Raw genomic sequence first — 17485 nt, 5'->3', positions numbered from 1 at the left:
GGCACTCTGAATATTTTCAGAGACAATTATTTAACCCAAGAAATTACTCCATACTGAGAGGGTCTGGGGACACAGAATAGATACTACTATCAAAAATGGAGCTCACAGACAATTGCGTGAGTTCAGGAGAAAAAAAAGGCTCTGAACACTGGCTAGGTCAAGGACAATAAATGCAGAGCCAAAGTAACATCATAAAAAAAAAAAACCAACCAATGGAAGAACAACATTACAGCTTGTATGAAGAAGCATTTCCCTGGCAGCTAAAGAAATGACACACACCAGCTACCCAGGTGTGCGCTGCGTGACAATATCATGCCAGGACTGCAGTTAGTTGGTCAACTGTCACAAGAGCTAAAGCAAATTACCTCTTCCGTATACTCCTTCGGTAAAGGTACCCCAGCAGTGACCTGAGAAAAAAAGGAAAAACAAAAAAAAGAAGATGGAACCCCACAAGATTTTTTATCCATGACAGCAATTTCGTACTTGATTCTTATTAAATGGTGTCAAGATACATCGTTCTATTCCAGGCTGATCTTTTTTCTAAGAATTAACTGGATCAGAATAACAGCAACAGCCCCTCATGCCTAAAGAAAACCTTGCCCAATACTTACTGCAGGCCCTCCTCCGTGCATTTTCAGCGCTCGGACTGTAGCAACCAACACCACCACATGAGGCCGGAGGCCGGAATAGCGGCACTTAATGTTAAAGAATTTCTCCATGCCTATGTCTGCACCAAATCCTGCTTCTGTAACTAGAGTAGGAATTAAAAGAAAAGAAGCCTGTGAGAGGTTGTTGGGTGGAGACATCATGCTCTGATTATATAAATCAGAAGCTTCTTCCAAGACAAAAAAAAACAACAAACACAGTCTTGATAGAAAAAAAAAAAATGGCAGATCCCTCCCTACAAAACAAACAAAAAGCAAAGAAAAAAACCACCCCACACACTTACCAACAAATCCCTCTTTACCCACAAGCTTCAGGGCTATTTTGTCTGCCAACACTGAAGAATTCCCATGTGCAATATTGGCAAAAGGTCCAGCATGAACAAACACTGGTGTTCCCTAGAAAACAGAGGGTGGGGGAGAAAGAGAGAGAAAATCAGAGGGTACAATTTAGCAAATCTGCAGCATTTCTGGAGCTAATTACTACTGTACCTGAAGGTAAAGAAAACGCTTTTAGAAGACAGATCTTAAAGCCTTCTGATCAAACATTTGTTATCAGTAATAAGGACTACAGGGCAAACAGAATTATAATAATCTGCACAAGTGGAGATATTAATCCGCTTAGGAAGGGATGGCTAAATCCCAGCAACTCTTTGCCATTCCCCTGCATCCACACTATTTAGATTCCCAAAACACTTCCTGCATTAAAGACAACAGAACAGAGACACAGTAAATCTTCGTGCATTTCCTTGGGGTCACCCCACATGCCAATGGCAGACCTAGAAAGAAGGTAGCCTTCTGTCCTAGCCCTGAATCTTAAGTAGGAAACCACAGTAAATCTCTGACTCAAAGCCAAGTAAGCCCACACTAATTGTGATGAATGAACTAGACCAGTTGCTTCTTGGCCCTGAGAACACACACACAGCAAAGTCATCTGTACTCACCTCTAGCGTCTGCATCAGGTTTGGCTTAATAGCATCTTTCATCAAGACAGCCAGAGCACCAGTCACTCCCTAAAAGAAAAAAGAGCCATCAGTTTCCAGATGTACAGAGATTTTGAGACAGTTCCTATGCTGTATCAGGGCTCTGCTTTTGTCCTGGTGAGCTTCCAGGACCAGAACCAGCAGTTGCTCCAGATATAACTAACCCTAGTGAGGCAGAATATGACCTTCACATCCTTGTAAGAGGATGTGTGATTTCTGCGTGGTGCGGCCTCCTGGTTGGCACCTTGCTTGGCCATCATTTTGTAGTGAAGACATAAGGAACAACTGCTGTTTCAATGCAATAGCAAGGTGAGTAAACAGTGAGAGGATAACTCAGGTACGTATGGTTTCCTGCAGTCCATTCAATGGCACAGAGCTGGGAGTTTTTGAGGACAGTTGTTATACATGTTCAAATACTAGACCACACTCATCATCCTGGTACGTATCTCATCTGTAGCATTACTGTCTTTTCTTTTGCAGTATCTAAACATATTAAGGAGTCTGAAGTTATGCCTATGTCAAGGTTTGTGGGTTTTGCAGGTAGATTTGTCTCAGACTTTTTGCCTTCCTCACTTAAGCAACTCAGCTTTACATACTGGCCTTAAAAATGCCATAAAAAGCTGCTACATGCTGGCCAAGTGTCTCGTGCAGAAATAACTTTTAAAGTGAACCTATGTGCTCATGAGCAAGACCAGGCTGACACCATGAAAAGCCAACATTGCAGCCCATGCTTCCTCTGAGGTGCAGCAATATACCCTGCTTCAATTCTGCTTCCTGCAAAGCGAAAGCTTGTGCTTCAGGAAAAGAAAATGAGGGTTTGGTCATCCTTGTGACTGACACAGTCCACTAGAAACCAAACTGGCTGTTACCCAGCAGTTGCACAAATAACTAGAATTGCTATCATGGGTACTGAGCCAAACATTCACAGCAGTTAGGAAAACCTTGAACCATGATTTCTTTTTCTTCCTTTTTAATTTCAATTGGATTGCAGCACTCAATTATACAAAAGATTTTTTTTTTAAAAGACATTCACTGCTTTGTTTCATTAGTTTCAATCTTGCCACATGAAACCTTATTTAACATTTAATGGATAAGCTTTAAACTTCAGTCACCTCCAGAATAATGATAACTACAGAGCAAGATTTCCATGATGTGTCACTCAGTGGCATTTGAATACATCCCATCTCTAAAAACCTGTAGTCATTTTTTGATTCAACATTTCTTCCCAGTTTTTTTGAGCTTTCTGGTAGCACTCATGACACTGGTTATACCACAACAGAAGGACCGAGGCCAGTCTTTTTTCAGTGGTGCCCAGGGACAGAATAAGAGGAAATGGGCACAAACTTGAACATAAGAAGTTCCACCTGAACATGAGGAGGAACTTCTTTCCTGTGAGGGTGGCAGAGCCCTGGAAGAGGCTGCCCAGGGAGGTGGTGAAGTCTCCTTCTCTGGAGACATCTCCAAGCCCTCCTGGAGAGGTTCCTGAGCAACCTGCTGTGGGTGGCCCTGCTTTGGCAGGGTGGGTGGACTAGATGATCTCCAGAGGTCCCTTCCAACCCCATGTGATTCTGTGACCCAGACAACTTATTGTGCTAGTTTGATCTCTGTAATCACCACGTTTCTGTTTGCGTGAGGAGGATGTGACACAGTCTGAACAATGCAAGCCAATGGCCACCATCAGCACAAAAGTATAACGTTCAAGAGAACCTGTTGGACAGGTCTGATACCATCCTCCATTCACAGTTGAAATGGACAAAATTAAATATAACCTAGATTTAAAAAAAAAAAGGAAAGGAAATGTAAAAAAAAATCTTGATATGAAAGACTTCTATCACCTGGACTCTACAGAAAAAACCCCAGCAAAGCAACTCCCTACCAAGCACCATCTGCCTCCACTGCTGACGGGCAGCAGGAGAGACTCCCTCCTCCTGTTTTCCAGAACAGGACTTAACTCAGATACCTAAGGTTAAACTGGCAGCATGCTAGCAGTAGGAATTAAAATGTCAAGGCTGCTTACAGCACTTTGTCAAATGCCCTCCCTCATTCCCAACAAATGTCTCATATAAGGACATTTACAGATAAATGGTTCCCAACCTAGCCCTTTTCCTGCTAGGCCAAAATCAGGTCACATTACTAGTCTATTGTTTCTAAGGCTTATCATGGGAGGAAGTAAAAAACTCAAAACACAAGAAAACAAAAAAAATCCACAGCAAGAGATGGGTAAGCCACAGTGCTGTGTTCCACCTTGCTGGAAACACCAGGTAGGACACACTCCCTGTGGATCCTTCTATGCCACTGGATAGGTTCATTCAGAAAATAGAAGACAAATCTCATTAACACCACATCATGTGAATTTGTAACACACTTGTCTTTTGCAAAGCAGGCTGTGAAAAAATCTACTGTAGAGGACAGCAGTAAGCATCATTATCATAGCTTTATTGAACTAGTGCAACAGTCCTGAGCCTGTTCGCTGTCTTGAGGCCAAGCGGCAGGGCACAGTTCACACACAGAGCTCCATTCCCCTTTCCTTCTCCAAACAGGGTTGCCATCTTCAAAGCATTTATTGGAAGAAGTATCTGGGGCACAGGCTGCTTTCCTGAAATCACACTGAAGCACTGTTTGGGAGAGTTGATGTACTCCACCAACACACCAATAACTATTGTATGGACAGCTGCAAGACAGTGCTGCAGCTTGCAAGTGCTTCTTAGGACAGCTTTAATTACTGTTAACAGACATCACCAGTGCTACTACATTCAACATTTAATACAGTGGAAATAGAGGATTTGTCTTCCTCACCAAAGGCTGCCTTATGGAGACCTTGCACTTCTTACAAAGGGTTTGGTTTTTATAGCATTCAGTGTCTCACAGAATAAGATATTTCATCCTCTGTAATTAAATTTGAACGAGGCTTTGCTCCTGCTCAATATTTCCCCCACTTCAGTGAGCCCGAGAAACAGGATGGCCAGCAGGATGCATTTTGAGTCCTTCCAATTTGTAAATATGCTTTTTATCTAGAAGCCACCATGTATTTCCCCATCAGTTCCTCTGGTGCTAGCTTCAACTTGACACACAGCACATGACACAGGACCATTTGTCCCTGCACACACAAACACGCTCTCTGGGTAAGGTGCTAGCCACACTGAAGTAAAATAACTTCATTAACTCCAGGAGCTAAGATTTCACCTTTAAGCTTCTATAAGCTAAGGTTTTTCTGTACAGAACTGTCTCTATCCTTTTCAACCCGAGGACTTTCAGAAATAAGAGGAAAAAGTTAGCATTTAAGAACTGAATGACTGTCTTACAAGGTCATCTGCTGTAACTGGTTCTCCTCTCTTGCTGGAAGCTACGACCATTCTGCCCAGTCGCTTTTTCATATCATCCAACCCATCAGAAAGTGCTAGAACTGCCATGATTTCACTGCTCACCGTGATGTCAAACTGAGCCTGCAAGAAATGAACAGAGAACGTGAACTCATTAAGATTTCCAAGCAGCAATCCTTACCTCCATAAAATTCTTGAAACAAGGCCAATCATCACCATCATAACAAAAAAAGAATATAAAATTTAAAAAATACACACATACAGATGTAAAAGAAATCCAAACCATGGATCCAAACTCTCAGAACATGCTGCATTTAAATTGGCCATTTTAAACTGTCTTATTTTTTTCTTCTGCAAAACTAAGTAAAAACTACTTATTCCATCACTATTACATGACTGTCTCCTGGCACGTACATTAGTGATTCATGTAAGTACGCTTAACACTAATTATATTTTTGAAGACTGAGCTTACTAACTCATCTGACTATTACTAAACAGTACAGTAAATGAAAAAAAATATTATCAGATTTTATAGGAAATGAAGGGCAGAATTCATCTGACATGAACACAGACACCTCTACTGAAGCTAAGAAGCCTAGGGACATTTCAAGTCAATAGAAAGAGGCTCTTCTGAGCACAATTCATGTGAAGTATTAATTTGACAGTTACTTAAGGGAGGAGAGAAGTCACAGCCCATATTCCCTACTTTACTCTATTGATTAGATAATAAATATAGACAAGCTCAGACACCATGTCTAGTTTTGGCCAGATACATCCCACCCAAAGCATCTGCAGTGGTGAAGATCAGGCACTGCCACGCATCATAGTTACAGAGAGCATTTGTGTAACACTTATTATGCCACAGCCATCCCAGTTTGGGAAGTCAACATTCAGGAAAGAACAGGGAACGGGGGAAACAGACACAGAACTAAACACTGCACTGGTAGAAAATTCAACTGCTTGGTCCAAGGGATTTTCTGCTTTCTCTTTAACAAGGTACTGGTTCAAGATGAAAGTATCTGGAGTTACAGAACTTGCTTTAGGGCCACGTTTTTCAAAGTACTTTTTAAAACATCCAAGGAAAGGGAACAATTACCGTTCGTGAAAAGCCTTTTTCTGTGGGAGACTGTCCAATAGTAATTTTCCTGAGGAACCTGTCATTTGTATCCAGTACTACAAGGAAAGCAGAGAAGAAGATGAGGGAGAAATCACATTGCAAGTTGTAAGTCATATATCTATGCCCCATTACAGTCAGCTAGATCACCTATGAAGAGAGGATGGCAGTTTGAGACACCATCCTCTCCTGAAGAACAGGAAGTGCTACTCAATGGGATCCTCCCCCAAAATTGAACTGCAACAAAATTAAGATGCCCACAGTCACGAGCAGACCCTGCACTGCATCCAGAAGGAGTCTACCTCCTTCTGCAGGCATTAACCACAAGCCCAAAGCCTCTCCGAAAAGCAGAGCTGCTAGTATTATTCCAATTGCTTTTTCACTATCATTAGTCAACATCAAATTAGGAAATTATTACAGCCTAAAAAGAAATACAATCATAATTTTATATGTTAAGTGGTAAAATAGCCAGATTTCACACAGCCCCATTAACCCAAATTACCTTGGAAACAAACTATTAAATACTGGCTTAAATTTGCTGTTTCTTACTATCTGCTTTAAAAATTTTAAGCATTTTATAAACTATTTCCCAGGAGACAGACTACTTTAGCCCCATTACAGGGTACGAAGCAGATTTTGGAGAACACACTTCACATTGTATTTTAATAAAAAAAAAGGAAAAGCAATACTCTTGGGGTCTAAGTCAGAAAAAAAAAAAGTCTTAATTAGAAATTTCACTTGCTAGTGAAATATTAAATCTGCCAGACCAGAGATTGATTGTACCTTCAGGTATCTTTAAAAACCTTTTAAAAATCCAGCCTTTATTTGCTGCAAGTGGGCAGATTAAAAAGGAGTTTAATCCCAGAGCAGAACCCTCTCCTTGCTCAGAGCTTTCTCAGTCAGGTAAAAGGGCTACAGTTACCAAGCTCTGCTTTCTCAGTGACTGACAAATCCAGAAACACAAACTTGCACCAATTAGTGAAGTCCTAGTCTTTGTGAATTTAGAGCAGATTCCATGTCCTGCGTCAGACCTTTTAGAAATGGGATCCCAGTTGCAGGCATCTGTTGCATCAAACACTCAGGAGAGGACATCCCTGCCCCCTTTTCCCAGGGGACACAGTTCCTGCTGCACTTGCAAACCTCTCTTTTGACACGTTTTGTTTCTTAATATAATTCTTTCATTTAATGGCTCTTGTACCTCTTTGCCACGTTATGGTGCCTGGGTCAATGTCCAGTCTCACAAATAAGTTGACTTCTTCCTTCGTCAAAGCCATAGGGTCCGTTTTGTTAATGCCCAATTTCTATGAGAGGAAAGAACAAATAAAAATGAAAAAAAAATATAATGAAAAAACAAATAAAAATTTTTTAAAAAGTATAGTGAAAGGATTCACAGAAATGAACCTTTCACTAGAGCAATAAGCCTTTGGCAGCAGCATCTGCATATTCAGGAATAAGAAGGGGGTGCCTTTTTGGTGCCCCTTCTCCGAGACCCCAGAAGGCAAGATGATCCATTATTAGTGTGTAGGTGGGAGCGGCGCTTGCTCCTGGCCAGCGAGTAGAAGGCAAGACAGACAGAACTCATTAGGGCAGGTTGTCACCAAGCTTTGTGTGAGGCATCTCCAGAAAGAGTAAGAGAGAAAGCTCTGCAGTTTCTTACAAGCCCTGTTCTAGTCATTAGTCTCACGCGCTTCCATCCATTTCTCGTTAGTTTGCCGAGGGTCACTGCACACAGCCACACGTATTTAAAGACACTGCTTCCAGCATGCTGTGTTAAGCAGCACAAAGGAGGAATTAAACCATTCAGTCACAAGGCTGTCAGCCTCCCAGAAAGCGGATCTTGAACATACTGAGAGGGTGGGCAGTTTGCCAAGTTGCTTAATTGAGAGAAGAATTATCTCAAGAAGCCCGATACAAGTGCAAGCTTCGGAACGAGGAAAACGATTGAGTTGATTTATGAACGAGCAAGCTTTTTTTAATTAACTAGACAGCTAAGTCGTATTTTTCTCCAGAAGAACAGCAGGGAAGAAGAAAGTCTGTTTTCCTCCTCTTCAATCACATCATTTAGAAAAATAAATACATAAAAGAAAAATAAAAATAAAGACACTCTTTCTGGAATATTAGCATCCCATTTACATCTTGCCATTTAAGAGGAGTGGTTAGGCTAGAGTTCTCTCAGCAGTCCATCAGGAACAGCAAGCAACATGACTTAGCTTCTTTGCTCATCGGTGGAAGCAAACCACACACTCTTCAATGGTTGAGACATTATAGACAATTAATCAATGAGAGTTTTAGCTTCCTAAGTAGTCTGACTATTGCTTCTGACCTCCAAATGGGCAACCGATCCAGCCTGAATATTGTACAAACAGGTTTGTACTTTGAGCTTAGCAAGCTCCAGGCTGTCCTCCTAGCCAGAAGGCCCAAGCCCAGTGCAAAACTATTCCTCTGTTAATCCTCATTTTTGCAGAGGCCAGGGACATACACTAATTCACCTTAATTTCTGAGGATCAGAGGAGCCGTGGTCTGCTCAGGGACTGCCACATGATGACAAGGCTACTCATTTAACTGGAAATTCTTGTTCTGGGGAGAGGAGGAGTGGGCAATGCAGGGGACAGGTACTTTTTTTCCCCCATTTTCCCCTGTTTGCTCAATCTGGATAAGATGAAAAATTCTCATTTTGCTGAATTTTATAATTTGCCCTTTTTTGTGCTGCATTATCTTTATAGGATCACATGGGAACTATCAATCTCTAGCTGTAACTGAGTGTAAGGAACAAAGAGTGATTCTGGTCCTTTCTTAAACTGCATTAAGAACACTGAATTGACACTATTAATAAAGGGCACTAATCCCTTTGCCTCTTCCCACTGTGTTACTCATACAGCATATGATAAAGAGAATTACATCAATGATTCTTCCCCTTGGGGCTGCATCTCACTGTTTTCTGCACTGCACGAAGAGCTACCACACTTTTGCCCATTTTATGAGAAAAATAAATGCCAGTAGAACAACCTCCAAGACAACATGAGGGTTTCTTTAACCTTTCTTTGCCTATATAAGGGATGAGTAAGTGGAACAGAACCAGAAACCAACACGAAACCAGTGAACTTACCTGTAGTCTTCGGATCTGAATGTCTGAGAACTTCCTAACACCATTGACAGAAGGCACCAAGCGGTTGTAGAGAGCCTTGCAGAATGAAACAGGCAGGTAGTTAGCACTGCTGGCACAGCCAGAACATCTTGGCCAAAGCGGGCTAGGCCCAAATACCTCATGAGAAAGGTTCATACCTGGTCAGTCTGAGTTAGCTCATGGAACATACGTGCGTCAATAGCAGCAGCGACCAGGTTGTTGGCTGCAGTGATAGCGTGGATGTCACCAGTGAGGTGAAGGTTAAACTAGAGGACAAAAACCATATCAGTTACCTCATCCTGCTGCAATTTTCATTTATTTCAATTCATTGTAGACAGATGGAAAGAGAAGTATTAATAGCAAAGTTAAAGTGGGTGAGGGTGGAGGGGGAGAGATTGCTCAGTGCAGTATGTGGAAGAGAGGAAAGAATTTCTCTAAAACAGAAAAATGCCTCCCCCACATTTATGTCATTTTATAAACTTCCAGAACGAAGCTTCCAAATAAAAAGCCTTTTTTTCAGGACAACAGTTCTCACACGTTCCTTGACACCTGAAAAGATCAGAGCACGGCACATCTGCATTACTCCTCCTTCACCTTCTGACCCACTCTCCTTATTTGCACAACAGCTTTCACACATACATTATCCGAAGCTGCTGCTGCTCCCACGAAGGTATCTGAGCTAAACTGAAACCAGCAACCTTGTGTAGTGCTCACAGGAGAGCTGTGGTTGCACAGAGCTCTTGCAGAAGCTAACCACTCAAACACACGGTATCGTAGGCAGAACTTGTAGACCACGTACTACACAGTGACACTGCTAGTAGCTTTCCTGGTTCTATCTCATTAAAAGATAGTTTGAGTGGGCTTGTCTACATGAGTTATCTGGCTGCACCACAGCTAAACTGACTTGGGAAGACTTGGGGATATATAGCTTACGTGATGAACTTGCATTATGGCAGTGGAGTAAAAGATGTGGTTAAAACAATCCCTTTTCTCTGCAGCAGAGCAGCAAAGGAGGAAGATGAAAAAGGGGACGTAAGAAAAGGTGGTATGACAGAAGACCTTATGGTATTACTTTACTGGAGCCTTGCTACTGTGGTCTTAAAAACCAGAGAGCTAAAAGCAGAACAGAGGTAGTCACATACTGATTATAAATCCTAATTAGCAAATGCTAATTGTTGCCTCCTTCTACATACATGCAACAAGAAGCAATTACTACCACCTTGGTTCTGCAGTATGAACTCAAATGCTTTTCACTTGCTAATCCTTTCCTAGGATGAAAGCTTCATGCAGAAATATCCCATGATGTATCGAGGTCATTACTGCAACCAATAACTCCAGATACTTTGATTTTAGGAGACAAGCATCGATTAAAACACTCACACAAAACTATATGTATTTATACCTCTGTGGGTCATACTTAAAGATTAAGTCCTTTCAGCCAGTTTGGTTCCAAAAACAGGGCTGATCCCCACTGTTGCACACAGTGGAGTATTTTGGCTCTTCTTATTAACACTCCCAAACAGGAGGAGATTATTTTTCCTGTCACATCTATCATTCACACATGTTCTTGGCACTTAACTAAATCAATATTCTGCCTCCTTAACATTTTTGTCTTTTATGGATTTGCTGCATCAATTGGAACAAACAGCCTTTTTGATCACTTCTGCTTTTCTTCCTAGAATTGCCCCGTGCCAATCCAAAGCGCACAAGACAAAGGTAGAATTATACAGGCAATTACTTTGAGAGTTGAGAAGCACGAGAGCACGTGCTACACGTGCCTTTCAATTCCCTACCCCCAAACACAGGATTTTACTTGTTGCCAAGTCACGTCAGAAATATGCTGCAGTGCCAGTCCCCCACAGGCTGAGGTCTTGGCACTACTGATTCCCAACTTCCCTTTTCCCATTTCATGTTAACAATCTAAAACACAAGTACACCAAAATAGCTCACAGAAAGTTGGTGACCACCAACTACTAGACAACTACTTAATAATCTTCCAAAACTTAAGTCATTATCAGCTTCGTTTCAGTGCTGGGAAAAAGAGGCACAGGACGTACTTTGCTCAAGGGCATGCAGCAATTCAAAGGCAGAGAAGGTGAGGGAACAGAAGAACTGGGAATTCTGAGTTCTATAAAATTCCCTGACCATCCAGACAGCCTTCCAAAACAACCAAAGATTTTTTTTAAAAAAAAAAAAAAAGAAAAAGAAAAAAGCTTTGCTGAAACCAAACATCCAGTTCTTGGGAGTGCTACACCGGGCCATACACAAAAAAGATTTCATAAGTTGTCTGACTGCAGAATCTCTTAGAGGTCTGTGAGCTATAGGTATACACTTTGTATAAAGTATTACCTCTTCCATGGGGACAACTTGACAATAGCCACCACCTGCAGCTCCACCTACAGAGAAACAACAGTCAAATCATGCAAATAAAGGTCTCTATAGCCCAGAATGGTATTACACGTGTTTGATTAATGGCTTTAAGAAGGCAGTTACTGCCGAGCTGCTGAGTTTAAATCCCACTACAGCACTTGAAGATAACACTGAAGAACTTATCCAACATTTTTCGTTCTTATAAGAAACGCAATTGTAACTGTCAATTATGTAAAACTACAACGCAGCAGAATAAAATCTCTGAATGCCATATTCCCCCATCAGCCCTACTGCAAGCAACAGAACAGCTCATACCTTTTATACCGAAGGTTGGCCCCTGAGAAGGCTGACGAAGACAGGCAAAGACATTCTGGTGAAGGTGTGCTCCTAAGGCTTGAACAAGACCAACAGTAGTGGTGCTCTTCCCCTCTCCCAGGGGAGTAGGAGTTATCCTGCAGTGAAAAAGCAGGACAGACATAATGAAACCCTTGCAGTGGGTGAGACTCACAACACCAGGACAAAACAAACAGTCACCCAGTGAGTGCAGTTAGTGTCAACTGAAATTCTGGATTGGCTCAGGCTTCAGGTAATCTTCACCAGTTTGAAACTGGAATGAGACTGGCAAATTATCACATTAACTGCCAAAGATTTGCTAGTTACTGTTGAAGGCAGGTTACTAGACTAGAAGAACTCTGACTACGATCCAGTCTGCCCTTGATAACCCTTACGTGCAGAGAACAACAATTTATAACAGGAGAGAAATGTTACACTACATTCCCACTACAAGAGAGAAATCTATTTCCCAAACCACTAGACTTTCACAGTGTGATTTACTAAAACCCAGAGGCCCCCATTCCAAAAGAATACACAACAACAAGCCACGCTAATAAAATTTCTTTTCACCTGGACACAAGGCAAGTGGTGCCTCAGTTAAGGAAGTACCTACCCAGTAACAACAACGTATTTGCCATCTGGCTGGTTCTTCAGCCGTTGCAGAGTGGACAGATGAACCTTGGCTTTAGTTTGGCCGTAGAGCTCCACCTCGTCAGGGAGCAGACCAACTTCTTTTGCAACTTGGTCAATGGGCTTGGGTATACAAGACTGCGATATTTCAATGTCACTTTAAGAAAGAGAGCAAGGTCAATTTATAAGTCAAAGGCTTGTCACAGATTCCCCGCCTCTGGGTGGCATAAGCAACAAACACTATGTTTTAATATTTTAACCCACCGTAGTGAAATGAACCGATCCCACCAATATTGGCTACACTGGAATAGACACAGCCTCAGACTTTATTTTTTGAAAAAAATAAGCAAACAAACTAAAAAAGAAACAAACAAAAAACTCCAACCAACACCCCTGGCCTCCAATCCGCAAATGCCTTTTTGTAGGCAATGCATTATGCTTCCTTGTGGCATTTTGCACGTTTTTCAAGTGGCCTGTGGGGACTTGACACTAACAGCTGGTACTTCAAGATGCTAGGCTTTTGCCATGTCAGACTGCAAATTTTCCAAAATACAAGTGTCTTGCTATTTGCTGAATCAGCAACTATCTAGCTGGCCTAAAGAATCCGTGGAAATCCATGTTTACACCTTAGTATTATCAGGATAACCCAAGACTACACTTCAATATATGTCACAGCACCACTGCAGGTTAGCTCTGCTCCCTTAGGAAGGCCTTACTGTGTTTTCTCTCTGCTTCTCTCCAAACTTCAATGCCAACTGCAGTCTGCCCACACGTTTGCCCCATATCCTGCAAAGCTTGGGAGGAGAACTGAATACTATACTGCATGAATACTGGCAGTGGCTTCATCTGAAAGCATTACCTTGGAACAGGCATCTTTAGGGTAAGCTGGGTATATTGGATGCTCCATTTTCCAGGCTGGAACTTCTCCAGAAAACGCTGCGCACTCTCCACTGTGCTCTAAAATGAGCATGAGAATGCATTATAGCAACCACCACTGCATGTACCATGCTGGATAACACAGAGACTCAGAAAGCTTTTCCCCTCTCACCTGTCTCAGTTTGGGATTAACACAAAGTGCTTTCATTAAAGCTCATGGTTTTCTTAAAAAGAAAAAAACCCTCACCATATCTATCTATCCATCTACCTACCTGTCTCCCAGTGTGATGGATTTTTTGGGTTGCTCTGTGCCAGCAAGGTTCCTTAAGCAAAGCAAGAAACACAGGGAGCTGGCTTATACTATGACTATCCTGCTTTTTATCCAATCACCCTACAGTTTTAGAATTACAGCCAGAGCATTGTAAGACAAGCCAATTTCTCACTGTTTTGAGAGACCACACTCAAATAAAAAAACCAACCCTAAAAAGCACCCAAATAAGCCTCAACCAAAAAAACCCTCTGTATTGACATTTACTTAAGGTCTGCCTTCTTCTTTTGCTAACTGAATCCAAATTCTTTGGACTAAAAGTTGGAAATCCTAATTCAACTTCTGTAAGAGCAATAAGGAAGCACCACTTGCTTTGGTTGTGTGCTGCTGGTCAGCAGCAACATACCCCACAGGCAAACACAGAGGAGATGACCAGCAGTCTCACGGTCTGCCCACATACCTGCATTAACATGGCCACAGTCATAGGCCCAACGCCACCAGGAACCGGGGTGATATAGGAAGCTTTTTCCTTTGCTGTATTGTAAGCCACATCTCCTACAACTCTTTTTCCACTGGCCTTTGTGCTGTCTGGGGATTTAAGAAAAAAAGTATGTTACATATCACAACCAACAGAGGAGGCAGCATTGACAGAAGCTGAAGTCTTTTCCTCTGTTGGAGTACACAAAACAGAAGCTGAGTACCCAGGAAGCTGCAAAGAAAGATTAAAAGTTAAAACAAAAATCACAAGATGAAGCTGTTTTCATCATGCTTCACTCGGAGAGCGCCAACAGCTCATGCAACCTATCTTCCCATTAAGTGCCATTTATCCTCAGCCAGAAAGATCTCCCTTTCCTTGAAGATGCAAATACTTTCTCAGTGGCAAGTGGCCCACAGAGCAGCCAAAACAAATGCAGGGGGGATCAAAATACAGACCAAGTCTTATATCTCCACAATAATAAAATACTAACGAGACATATAATAGTGATATCACCTGAACCATCCTCCCACAGCTCCTGCTGCGTTGCTCTGAAGGATTAGTTTCCCATTTCAAGGGGATATAAACCAATCGTCTAAAAGAAGTGAGAGAATAAACATGGTCAACTTGTTTACATTTGCTCTGTTTCATTTTGGAGGAAATTTAGGCCTTACTACTAAATAAAATCACCTGCCTTTACAGAAAGTGAAGACAGGAAATGCTAAGCTTTCCAATTATTCATTGCCACTCTAACGACGGACCGGTAAATACTGCAGCTCACAGAGATCAGAGTCTTGTCAAAACAAACCTCACAGGTGGCTTAAGAGAGCTCCAGTAGAATAATCTCCTTTCTCTCTGGCAAAGAAAATTTGCTATATCCTGCTGCATAACATGACCTGACAATTCAGAAGCAGATATGATACTTTTTTTTTCCCAGTGATGACCTTTAAGCTTACCCATAAAAAGATAGAAAAAGACAAACTGCATTAGTGAACTAGCACAGTCACTTAAGGAACTCGCCGAGTATAAACAGAGCAAACCAAAAAAAAAGCAAATTAAAGTTTCTCCAGGAGTGGCAGATCCTCATTTCAGATATGAGGACTCCAGGGAACTTTCAAGCAGTATGAAAAACCCCAAAGACAGATTTTTATGTTGTTACATTGAAATATTATTTTGGATACAGAAACTGTATGTTTGAACAGAACACAATTAATAACTTTAACATATATTTGGCAAGGGGGAGGAGCAGAAGAGAAGCCAAACTCCCCAACAGCTGATTATGATAAAAACAAAGAGGGAAAAAAGAGCTCCTGCCAACACTAGATTTTAGCTGCACTGTTACTGACAATTACCAGCTTGGATGTTTTGCTGTGTTTGTGTTTTAACCAACACTTTTTTTTTTCCCACTGAAGTTCAAAGCTTGAACAACATCACAGTGTTTCTACAGCCTCTGTCAGCTTTGCTGACTGAACTGCAGACCAATGTGGCTTTCCAGCCTTAGAGATTAGTTTAATTAGTGTCGCAACAGGCAAATAACACTATATCTTCTTCCACAGATGCCAAGCAGGCTTACCACCCACCCTGGCCAGGAAGACTCCAGGCCCAAGAATGAAGAAAACAAGCGATGAATTAGGCTCTCCCAACACAAACAGCTTAACCTCTTACACAGTGACAAACACAAGTCAAAGAAACCCCCAGTCCCTGCCTCCACATCTACGCCTCACGCCAAGCACTGCTGAGTGCAACCTAGGAGTTATTCAGTACCTTTAAAATATTCTTTTGAAGGAAAGCACACATACAACACTTTCCGTCTCTCCTCATAATTTCACCTTCTCAATATTCATCATCCCACTCTTAACATAACCAAACTAGTTACCGAGAGTATCAGTGACACTACAGTCATTCCCAGTGCCTGTGTCTTCTTTGATACAGCAGGTTCTCTAGCCCGCTGGAACACAAGAGAGAGCATCCAAGGACTTTGAGATTAAAGCAGCAAAGGACATGCCTATACATATGAAATGAAAAGATATGATCACAGAATCATAGAATGGTTCAGGTTGGAAGTGACCTTAAAGATCATCGAGTTCCAAGCCCCCTGCCATGGGCAGGGACACCTCCCACCAGACCAGGTTGCTCAAAGCCCCATCCAGCCTGGCCTTGAACACCTCCAGGGATGGGGCAGCCACGATGTCTCTGGACAACCTGTTCCAGTATCTCACCACCCTCTCAGTAAAGAATTTCTTTCTGGTATCTAATCTAAATGTCCCCTCTTCCAATTTAAAACCATTACCCCTTGTCCTGTCACTGCACTCCCTGACAAAGAGTCCCTCCCCAGCTCTCCTGTAGCTCCCTTCAGATATTGGAAGGCTGCTCTAAAGTCTCCCCGGAGCCTTCTCTTCTCCAGGCTGAACAACCCAATCTTCTCAGCAATTGGACCCTGCAACTTGGCCTGGTTGAACTTCATGAGGTTTGCACGGCCCACCTCTCAAGCCTGTTCTCATAGGAGAGGTGCTCCAGCCCTCTGGGCATCTTCGTGGCCCTGCACTGGACCCACTCCAACAGGTCCATGTCCTTCCTGTGCTGAGGACTCCAAAGCTGGACACAGTGCTCCAGGTGGGGTCTCACCAGAGCAGAGTAGAGGGGCAGAATCACCTCCTGTGACCTGCTGGCCATGCTTCTTTTGATGCAGCCCAGGACGCAGTTGGCTTTCTGGGCTGTGAATGCACACTGCTGGCTCATGCTGGGCTTCTCATCCACAAGCACTCCCGAGCCCTTCTCCACCCAACCTGCATTTGTTGCAATCCAGAGATTGCTGTGTCCTCCAGCTGCAACTCACATGTTACACCTAGAAGGCACCCAGCTGGGTGCACTTACAGCTATGGTAAGGTGTATGGCAACTGTGCTGTTTCTCCCTCTGCCACAACCAAAGCACCACCACAGCTAGCAGCAACAGTCTATCCATACAGTGATGTTCCTGGAGAAGCTGGCAAACTAACTGCCGTTCTTTCCATAGCGCTGCAATTCCCGCAATTCTGGCACTGATTTCCCAAAAGATTAATACGAAAACTTTTTTGCAACCTAGTCAGACAGAAAAAGAGAGGCAGGAAAACTCAGCAGCTTCAGAAAACCACAGGAGAAAAAAAAAAAAAGTCTGTGGCATCCATCATTCTGAAATCTGACAATTTCCATGGTACCCTATCAAGCCCCGATTACCGAGTCTCACAACGCCACTAATCATCTTTCTGGCTGGGGGTACAAGCAGCTCAGATCTCAGTGCACTGCCTGATACAGACTCATGGCAAAGGAACAGGCAACGTGCCCTCAAGAGAT

The 17485-nt window shown here is 42.4% G+C and overlaps 1 protein-coding gene across 1 annotated transcript in view; it reads right to left on the bottom strand.

Moving 5' to 3' along the window:
* MTHFD1 (methylenetetrahydrofolate dehydrogenase (NADP+ dependent) 1, methenyltetrahydrofolate cyclohydrolase, formyltetrahydrofolate synthetase) overlaps positions 1–17485 on the bottom strand; it is an 81930-nt gene that overhangs the window by 49680 nt on the left and 14765 nt on the right. Inside the window, exons 9-22 of the mRNA XM_014951617.1 lie at positions 14141–14268; positions 13396–13493; positions 12520–12693; positions 11889–12025; positions 11553–11599; positions 9362–9469; positions 9186–9260; positions 7278–7380; positions 6062–6138; positions 4948–5088; positions 1607–1675; positions 950–1061; positions 612–751; positions 366–407 (exon numbers count right to left, since the gene is read on the bottom strand). Of these exons, the coding sequence (XP_014807103.1) occupies positions 366–407; positions 612–751; positions 950–1061; positions 1607–1675; positions 4948–5088; positions 6062–6138; positions 7278–7380; positions 9186–9260; positions 9362–9469; positions 11553–11599; positions 11889–12025; positions 12520–12693; positions 13396–13493; positions 14141–14268 (1451 nt within the window). The remainder of the gene's footprint in view (positions 1–365; positions 408–611; positions 752–949; positions 1062–1606; positions 1676–4947; positions 5089–6061; positions 6139–7277; positions 7381–9185; positions 9261–9361; positions 9470–11552; positions 11600–11888; positions 12026–12519; positions 12694–13395; positions 13494–14140; positions 14269–17485) is intronic.

The sequence above is a fragment of the Calidris pugnax genome, unplaced genomic scaffold (genome assembly GCF_001431845.1).
Source record: "Calidris pugnax isolate Ruff unplaced genomic scaffold, ASM143184v1 scaffold183, whole genome shotgun sequence".
Taxonomy (NCBI): domain Eukaryota; kingdom Metazoa; phylum Chordata; class Aves; order Charadriiformes; family Scolopacidae; genus Calidris; species Calidris pugnax.
The sequence above is the reverse complement of the archived record's forward strand: the minus strand, read 5'-3'. Positions and strand labels throughout refer to the sequence as shown.